Source organism: Salvelinus namaycush, chromosome 4 (assembly GCF_016432855.1).
Source record: "Salvelinus namaycush isolate Seneca chromosome 4, SaNama_1.0, whole genome shotgun sequence".
Classification (NCBI taxonomy): Eukaryota; Metazoa; Chordata; class Actinopteri; order Salmoniformes; family Salmonidae; genus Salvelinus; species Salvelinus namaycush.
The window spans coordinates 25838394-25847898 of NC_052310.1; the positions used below are offsets into that span (position 1 = coordinate 25838394).

General features: G+C 41.6%; 2 protein-coding genes across 3 annotated transcripts; one reads left to right on the forward strand and one right to left on the reverse strand.

The window, feature by feature from the left end:
- The first annotated feature begins 367 nt into the window (after positions 1-367).
- Positions 368-4294, forward strand: LOC120046380 (translational activator of cytochrome c oxidase 1). 2 transcript variants are annotated; one of them, XM_038991564.1, is made up of 6 exons: positions 368-427; positions 866-1164; positions 1290-1399; positions 2638-2771; positions 2931-3093; positions 3436-4294. In XM_038991564.1, the coding sequence occupies exons 2-6, from the start codon at positions 870-872 to the stop codon at positions 3643-3645; spliced, it is 912 nt and encodes a 303-aa protein (XP_038847492.1). In that variant the 5' UTR covers positions 368-427; positions 866-869; the 3' UTR covers positions 3646-4294. The 2 variants fall into 2 exon arrangements, with proteins under 2 accessions (XP_038847492.1, XP_038847491.1); XM_038991563.1 differs by having other exon boundaries at positions 382-572.
- Positions 4295-4353: 59 nt separating this feature from the next.
- On the reverse strand, positions 4354-7196 carry LOC120046379 (mitochondrial amidoxime-reducing component 1-like). Its single transcript, XM_038991562.1, has 2 exons — positions 6864-7196; positions 4354-5501 (listed from the first exon to the last, which is right to left on the reverse strand). Exons 1-2 carry the CDS (start codon positions 7115-7117, stop codon positions 4763-4765), a joined length of 993 nt encoding a protein of 330 aa, XP_038847490.1. The 5' UTR covers positions 7118-7196; the 3' UTR covers positions 4354-4762.
- Between the last annotated feature and the right edge of the window lie 2309 nt (positions 7197-9505).

Below are 9505 nucleotides of genomic sequence, written 5' to 3' on the forward strand. Positions count from 1 at the left end.
CATACAAATAATTAGCTTATAAAGTCCTCTACAACAAAAACATTAACAAAGAAAATGGTCCTTGTTTTTTTATATCATTCAAAATATATGTATTTAATGGAAATGAAATCTTAGAAACTGGCTTTAACATGATTATAACAAAACAACGTGCATTACTTTACCTCCAATTGTATCACGAAGACATTTTGAGGCTATAAGAAATGTTGGCTTGGTTTTTTTACAACCAAAAGACACACTTTAAATAATGTCTATACAAATGCTGACGATAACATTTACTGTTGGAAATATTGTCTGTCGCCCTCTTGTGGTAACAGTAAAGCTTAGAATGGCGGACTTTTATTTTGAAAGGTCCGCTTCTTTCGTCACTACACAACCCGGAAGCGTCAATTTGACCTCAAAGGACACCAACACTTACTCTTTATAAAGTGTACGTTTACGGAAAATGTGATACATTCAATAATTCATACGTTTTCCATTAGGAACAGGCATTATAGCTAGTAAGATAGCAGACCTACTGTTATGTGGTCTTCTTAGCAGCAAGTAGTAACGTCAGCTAGCAAAGCTTATCAAATGTAGGTACTTTTTTACGTGGTCTTCTTAGCAGCAATAGTAACGTTAGCTAGCTAAGCTTATAAAATGTAGGTACTTTTTTTATGTGGTCTTCTTAGCAGCAAGTAGTAACGTTAGCTAGCTAAGCTTATCAAATGTCGTTTTTTTTTGTTTTACATAAAAGCGAGGCAACTGTCATAAGCCATTTTTACATTTGCACATACGTCCACGTGTTTCTTCTGGTTCTCGCATGTATACCAAACATATAATACTGTTTGTCAATGCAATGCCCTTACATTTTCCTTTTCTGACTCAGAGCAATGGGATGGCGAGTGGTGTTGAGGGGTTTCTTGCCTCTGTGTTTACGTCGACTTGCCTGCTTGACCACCAACAATTACATGGGCGCAAGGATTCGTCCAGTCCGCACAGACCTGACGGTGACATGTCGCTACCCTCTTTGGACAACCCATCCTGTAAGAACACTACATCTGTGCCCTAACTTGTGTGCTGGTCATAATAAGTGGTCAAAGGTGAAAAATATAAAAGGACCCAAAGATGCAGCCCGGAGTCGAATGTTCATGAAGTTTGGGATGATGATAAGAATTGCAGTCAAAGGTAAGCGTGACTGACAACTTGTTTGCTCCAAGTCAATGCACTACATGTGAGCATTATGAGGAATGCTTTGACTGGTGCTGCATCAAGCATTCTTGTGACTTGCTTGTTAATTCTGTTTTCTACAGAAGGGAGATCTAGTAATCCAGAATTCAATCTAGCATTGGCGAATGTAGTGGAGCAATGCCGAGGCAAGAACATGCCCAAAGCGTCCATAGAAGCTGCCATCAAGGGAGCGGTAAGTTGACTGACTGATCAAAGTGAAATGTTTTTGTAACACTTATAACACTCGGATATAATGCATTATGATACAATTACAATTACACTGAACAAAAATATAAATGCAACAATTTCAAAGATTTTACTGCGTTAATATAAGGAAATCGGTCAATTTAAATAAATTCATTAGGGCCTAATCTATGGATTTCACATGAATGGGAATAAAGATTTGCATCTTTTGGTCAGATACCTTAAAAAACAAAAGTAGGGGCGTGGACAGAAAACCAGTCAGTATCTGGTGTGACCACCATTTGCCTCAAGCAGCGCGACATTTCCTTCGCATCGAGTTGATCAGGCTGTTGATTGTGGCCAGTGGAATGTTGTCCCACTCCTCTTCAATGGCTGTGCGAAGTTGCTGGATATTGGCGGGAACTACCCCACCTCCACCATGGGGGACTCTGTTCACATCAGCAAACCGCTTGCCCACACGACAACATACACGCTGACGTCGTTGAGATCTCGGGATTCATCCGTGAAGAGCACACTTCTCCAACGTGCCAGTGGCCATCAAAGGTGAGCATTTGCCCACTGAAGACGGTTAAGACGCCAAACTGCAGTCAGGTCAAGACCCTGGTGTGTCTAAAGATTTCTTACAGTTTGTGCAGAAATTCTTCAGTTGTACAAATCCACAGTTTCATTAGCTGTCCGGGTGGCTGGTCTCAGACGATCCCACAGGTGATGAAGCTGGATGTGGAGGTTCTGGGCTGGCATAGTTACACGTGGTCTGCGGTTGAGGCCAGTTGAACGTACTGCCAAATTCTCTAAATTGACGTTGGAGGCAGCTTATGGTAGAGAAATAAACATTCAATTTTCTTGCAACAGCTCTTGTGAACATTCCTGCAGTCAGCATGCCAATTGCATGCTACCTCAACTTGAGACATCTGTGGCATTGTGTTGTGTGACAAAACTGCACATTTTAGAGTAGCCTTTAATTGTCCCCAGCACAATGTCCACCTGTGTAACGATCACTTCTTGATATGCCACACCTGTCAGGTGGATGAATTATCTTTGCAAAGGAGAAATGCTCACTAACAGGGATGTAAACAAATTTGTGCACAAAATTTGAGACAAATAAGCTTTTGTGCATATGGAACATTTCAGTGATTTATTTTTTATTTTTATTTATTTCAGCTCATGAAACATTTGTGAAATCGAGTCAGACTCGAGTCCACACCTCTGCTTTTGTCCTCTTCTCAGGAAAAGTCCAAGGCAGGAACCCAGCACATGTATGAAGCCAGGGGGCCTGGTGGCTGCATGCTGCTCATCGATATGCTAACTGACAACAACACCCGAAGTCACCAGGAACTCAAACATCTGCTCAACAAACACGGGTCAGACTGAGGGGGGGGGGGGTGTTGGTAAATGTTTTAAGTGTTTCTTATGTTCAGTTTAGATAGTTTTCATTATGTTGTGAGTAATTGCATTATGTCAGAGAGCCAGAGTCTGTATGTTTACTGATCCATTGTTTATTTTTCTGTGTTTGTCCACAGGGCAGCGCTGTGCGACGGGGTGCGTCATAACTTCAGCAGGAAGGGGGTGGTGGTGGCGCAGGGGCAGGGTGTGTCGTCCGAGCGAGCTCTGGAACTGGCCATTGAGGCGGGGGCCGAGGACGTCCAAGAAACAGAGGATGAGGATGATAAGTCCCTCCTACAGGTGAGACGTGGTTAGGGTCAATACATGCAGGAGTGCACTGATTTGGCCCTCGAGGGCTGCAGACCTGCTGGACTATGGAAAAACCAGGGCTGTGTTTATTAGGCACCAAACATGAAAAAAATGATTGAAATAGGGTCTACCTGGATGATTTTTCCATTGCAAACCATTTTATAACACCCTAATGAACACAACCCAGGGGTTTTCACATCAATGTATAACATGAGTTGAACAAGGAAATATTGTGCCAGGGACAAATTCAAACCTGACCTCGAGGGTCTGAGTTGTACACCCTTGAACTAGTGTCCTATCCAGCATCAATACATTACTTTCTCTCTCTGTCAGTTTGTGTGTGACATGACAGAGCTGAAGAAGGTGCGGACCTCGCTGGAAGAACTGGGGGTGCGCACTGTGTCCGCTAGCCTGGAGTTTGTGTCCCACAAACCCACGCAGCTTCCACAAGCCCAGCTGGAGGCAGCCTTATCTCTGATAGAAGCCCTGAGCGACTGCCTAGACGTGGTGCGGGTCTGGGACAACATCCAGGCCCATGACTGACAGTCATTATGTACTATTGTCATATTACATATTATGGACATTTCACGTTAGGATATATTGCAAATTTGAATTGAGCAGACAAATCTTAACACCAGATCTGCTCATCTATGGACTGTACAAAAGTCATGGTTGCAGTTATTTTAAGAAGACATTGCGTTTGTCAGTGCCAAGAAAAATGCATTTATCTGGAAGCTCGGGAGCAAGAGAAGTTGGACAGGATTCAGACTTGAGATCTTTGTGTTTAACTCAAATTTTCACCCAAGTCTCCCAAGTCTGAGTTGCAGGTGCTTATTTCAACTCTGAATCGTCCCGATTGTGACTAGCCAGACTGAGTCTGTGAGGTAAAAGGAGTTTGTGTCAGGAAACCTCTTGTGTACCTGCTTAAAGGATATCTTGGATATGAATGTAAAAACAACTATCATGTCCAAATAAAACTATTTAATTTCTGTGTAAACTGCTCAGAACTCTGGAAGGACTTGGCTACAATGTCACTGCATGAATGTGAAGTTATCAAACATGCATTATCTAATACTGTTTGTTTCAGCACTGTTGATATAGTAAATCAACACGTAATCATTTCAGCCTTTCTTGGAACAAATATGATGGGGAAACTATTCCTAAACAAAATGCATAAAGGTCAACAATGTCAGTTTGGTTTATTGTTTTCCATGATAAACATTACATCAGGAAGGAAAAGGCGCAACTCGCTCGCGATTAAAAACGTGGTACTTTATTTTTCTAAATATTACAAATTGTGACGTTTTGCCAGTCAATGGCCTTCATCAGACTCATGATAAATGTTACAAGTCTTTGTGCTCATACAATATAGAACATAAAACCTACCTATGATGTTCTCAATCATAAAGGGTGCTGAATTGATTTCATATTTCTATTAGTAACATTTAATATAATCAACATATCTGATCTGGCAAAAAATTGCTTATTTTAACCTTTACTTTATTTTGTGACAGGAAACGGTCTGACCTTTACAAAGCCTGCTCCCAGATATGTTTGTGCTTTTTCCCACTCCATTGATGTCCTTGTCAAGCCAAACATGACAAGGAATTGTCATGATAACACAAACAGACTGGAACTCTGGCTAAGTCCTCCATCCATCTCAGTGGATTATCTTGTACACCACATCTCCAACCTGCAGGATCCCAGTCTTGCTGACGGTGTACATCTGTCCAAACAGTGGCGATGTCTTATAGATGTGCTTCTCAGCTTCATCACACAGTCTGTAGTTTTTTAGCGTCTCCAGTGGCTGTTTCCTACTAATGACTCCTGTTTCAGGGTCGACCGTGGTGAAGATGCACCTTCCGCACGCCATCACGCGGTGCATCCGCACATCGCCAATCTGGATGTCTTCCCAAGAATCCTCATCAAAGGCTTCGCAATTGCTAACAATGATATTTGGTCGAAAGCGTGCAACTGTGACGTCATTCTCCAGCCTGCTGTTTAGATCTTTCACAGAGGCTTCAGACAGCAACATTATCGGGCCACAATCAGGGTACGCAATTTTTTCCCTCTGAGGATAGAGAGACTCCGTCTCTGCTGGCCTCCTGGGCTTCATATGGGGCTCAAAGTGAACCAAGCGAAAGGTTTTTCCAGCAGCCAGGTAGCCTGTGAGCCAGTTAGACACTTCGTCGCCACAGTCCCTGCCTTGGATATCGCTGCTAAACACCCTGCAGTTGATGATGGGATTGTCAGGCTGCAGAACGGGGAACCTCAGCTGCTCCATGTCGGGTCCATTCAGACACATCTGTCCCCCGTCACTGGTCAACGCCACCAGCACCAGGCGAGGCTCTTGCCTCCCCGTCACCATGTGGCCATCCTCAGTGATCACCAGCCAGTGCCTGCATTAAAACACAAAGGGGGGAGGGGGGGCCAGCCATTATCACCTCGCTTCAGTCCCCTCAGTCAATAGGGGACTTTCTTTTCTATGCACACTCAGACTCACTTTTCTCCCTACCCACATGTAAAAACTGTATTGCCTCAATTACCTCGTACCCCTGCACATTGACTCGGTACTACGAGCTCAGTACGGTATTAAAACTCTAGTTTAGTTTCATGTCAAGACAACATCAGTTACCTAGCCAAAGCCCTCGACTACAACCATCTTTACCTCTGCACTGTTTCGAGAAAAGTTACTGTACCCTGTAGCTGCATCAATGCACTCTCCACATTGATTTATACACTAGATTACGTACGGAACTCTGTTTTGAAGCCACCGCGCCTCCATCTTGGCACTCCCCCACCATTGTAAAAAAGTTTTTGGGAAGCTAAAGAAATGCATTTATTAATGTCTACATTTGTTTTTTGCCACATGTATTATATTACAGACACCATAATGCATACTCTTAAATTATATTATGGGAGCTAAACATAAAAATATTTTTTTTTTAATTAAAAACTATTTCAAGTATAATTTTTTTAAAGTATTAATGTTACTGTCCCCACTACAACAACAACAAATACTTAAATACATACAATTTCTCCTTGAAACATTTAAATGAAAAACTATGGAACTACATGTTGGGGGTTCAATTACTATCACCCGGTGGACCATGTAAGCAGGTTTTGCAATGGGTGAACATTGATTCCATTCGTTTTGGAACCGGGCTGCCTCCCGGGAGTGAGCCAGGTCCTCCGTTCAAAACCCATGGCAAAGTCAGCTATAAACAATGTGAAGTAGGAGCACGTAGAGTAATGAGTAGATTGATGTGTTTTCACATGGAAAAGTGATGCAGCCTTGTTGACAAAATGGCACAGATTACTGTTTGATTTCAGAAGGGCGCTCCTCCCTCCCCTCTTTTGTCCGATGACATAACAGGCCTTTTTTTAATTTAACCTTTATTTAAAAAGTGCAAGGTGCCAATATATTTGACTGGATCTGTACATTGTTGAGTGGTACCTCATCAGAATGACCACCACAACATTTCCATGGCATGTTCTGACCTTTTACTTAAGTGATTCACTTGAATAATTGATAAACATACTATTTGTTATTGTTGTTGTTAGGGTTAGGCAACATGCAATTACTTCGATCAATAAATGTGAGAAAGGATGATTACAACATAAAATACAGTTGCTGTTGACATGGCTTATGTAACGTTTTGGGACCAGTACAAGCAGTGCATTAGCGACTTGTAAAAAAAAAAAAAAAAAACGTATTGCAATAATATATTAGGAAAAAGTCAGAATAAAATGTTACTAACCTATCTCGAAGTTCACCGTACTTCAAACCGATCGGTTGACATTCTGCAAGGGCCACGGACACAGCTCTACCCGACTTCAGTGGGTGAATGAGTAGCTGTGACACAACGCCCACACGGTTAAGTTTATTCGGCCTGAGTAAAAACTTATATCCAAGTCCAAGTGCGACAACAGTAATACCACCACCTACAGCCCAGAGCTGCGCTTTCTTATATATAAATGTAAACGCATTTCTCAACACCTCTACTAAGTTCATCTTTACTTTTAGAAGGCGCAACAGATATACATTGAACTTGGCAAAAATAACACCTCAGTAAAGGGGGCTGGTCTGTGATGACGTCGGAGAACCGCTAGTTACAGGGCATATTGCCGCGTTCAAAACAACTCGGGAACTGGCAAATCGGAAATCTCAGACTTTTGACTTCAGTGCTTTCAAAACAACTGGGAACTCGGGAAAAAACGAGCTCCAACTGGGAAAAATCGATGTGAATGGTCATCCAACAAGGAATTCCAACTCGAGAACCTAGTTGTTTTGAACGCAGCACTAATGCTGTGTTCATGCGCTAGTTCGAACTAGGAAACTCTGAAATGTCCGACTTGATAACTGGTTTGAGCTATTTGAAGTCGGGAAGTTTACATACACTTAGGTTGGAGTCATTAAAAACTCGTTTTTCAACCACTCCACAAATTTCTTGTTAACAAACTATAGTTTTGGCAAGTCGGTTGGGCTGTAAGCACAACCCCCACCTGTGGACGTCGGGCCCTCATACCACCCTCATGGAGTCTGTTTCTAACCGTTTGTGCATGACACAAGTCATTTTTCCAACAATTGTTTACAGACAGATTATTTCACTTATAATTCACTGTCTATTTATTTCTTGTGACACAATTTTTATTTTATATTTTTGTATCTTTGTCTTTAACTCTGCATTGTTGGAAAATGACACAGAAGTACTTTTATTTGTTTGCTTCACTTTCAATGAGGGACATTAATTTTGAAAGCAAAACACACACACACACACACACAGAGGATGACAGTGGCCAGTGACCATAGCAATGGAGTACATAAACATTGCTATAACACCAAAAGCATGCATAATAAGTATTTACAGTCAACAAAAATTATTAACTGAAAAATAAATTAGAAAACAATTATTTGTGTTGTTAGATGTGACTGTAAACCAATAAAGGCCATGTTAGCTGTCTGATATTGTCTCATTGTAGAACAGGGCTAACATTTTTCTAATATCTTTTTGTTAACTGTCCCTTTAATTGCACATTTTAGTTAATTGTCCCTTTAATTGCAGGCACCTCTGAGCCATAGAGATGTATAGAGATCACAACGTATCAGTCCACAATGGTGCTGCCTTTCGTAATATAGGCTTTTGGGTACCAGAGATCTCTGTACATCTCTATGCTCTGAGCAATCCAGCTCTACTGCTTCATGGCAAAGCAATCGCTGAATGTCTTGAGCAGTCGGATCTAAATACATAACTTTCATAGCTCTGCAATAAAGAATGCAACCTACACACTTCCTTAAACCTAAAATAAGTAAAGAGGTAATTTTGTGTGGAAGTCAAACATTTTGTTTTACGTCGGAGGTAGACACATTGCATATGCTCAGAATGACAAATCGATCCCTTTACATAGCCATTCGCCCCTTTGTCTATAGGAGGGACGCATGCTGTTTAAATGGCCCAAATGTTGATTTTTAGAAGTGAACAGATTTTGACAATCACCAATGTCATGATGTTTGGTAAAGTAATAAAGGGGAAATATTTATATGTGTGTGTGTGTGTGTGTGTGTGTGTGTGTGTGTGTGTGTGTGTGTGTGTGTGTGTGTGTGTGTGTGTGTGTGTGTGTGTGTGTGTGTGTGTGTGTACACCTGTCAAAAGTTTAGACACCTACTCGTTCAAGGGTTTTTCTTTATTTTTACTATTTTCTGGATTGTAAAATAATTGTGAAGACATCAAAACAATGAAATAACACATATGGAATCATATAGTAACCAAAAAGGTGTTAAACAAATCAAAATATATTTTAGGTTATTCAAAGTAGTCACCCTTTGCCTTGATGACAGCTTTGCAAACTCTCTCAACCAGCTTCACAAGGTAGTCACCTGGAATGCTTTTTCAACAGTCTTGAAGGACGTCCCACATATGCTAGGCACTTGTTAGCTGCTTTTCCTTCACTCTGTGGTCCAACTCATCCAAAACCACCTCAATTGGGTTGAGGTCAGGTGATTTGTGGAGGCCAGGTCATCTGATTCAGCACTCCATCACACTCCTTCTTGGTTAAATAACCCTTACAGAGCCTGGAGGTGTGTTTTGGGTCATTGTCCTGTTGAAAAACAAATGATAGTCCCACTTAGCGCAAACCAGATGCCTTCTCCTCCATGCTTCACGGTGGGAACAACACATGCGGAGATCATCCGTTCACCTACTCTGCGTCTCACAAAGACATGGCGTTTGGAACCAAAAATTGCAAATTTGGACTCACCAGACCAAAGGACAGATTTCCACCGGTCTAATGTCCATTGCTTGTGTTTCTTGGTCCAAGCAAGTCTCTTCTTATTATTGGTGTCCTTTAGTAGTGGTTTCTTTGCAGCAATTCGACCATGAAGGCCTGATTCACGCAGTCTCCT

What these genes read in the sequence shown, in the direction of transcription:
- LOC120046380 (XM_038991564.1), top strand. Translation starts at nt 870, where the DNA reads ATGGGATGGCGAGTGGTGTTGAGGGGTTTCTTGCCTCTGTGTTTACGT. An exon ending in AAGCTGCCATCAAGGGAGCG is followed by an intron (nt 1,400 to 2,637) that starts GTAAGTTGACTG and finishes TCCTCTTCTCAG; the next exon opens with GAAAAGTCCAAGGCAGGAAC. An exon ending in ATGATAAGTCCCTCCTACAG is followed by an intron (nt 3,094 to 3,435) that starts GTGAGACGTGGT and finishes TCTCTCTGTCAG; the next exon opens with TTTGTGTGTGACATGACAGA.
- LOC120046379 (XM_038991562.1), bottom strand. Translation starts at nt 7,117, where the DNA reads ATGAACTTAGTAGAGGTGTTGAGAAATGCGTTTACATTTATATATAAG. An exon ending in TACGGTGAACTTCGAGATAG is followed by an intron (nt 5,502 to 6,863) that starts GTTAGTAACATT and finishes GTTTTAATGCAG; the next exon opens with GCACTGGCTGGTGATCACTG.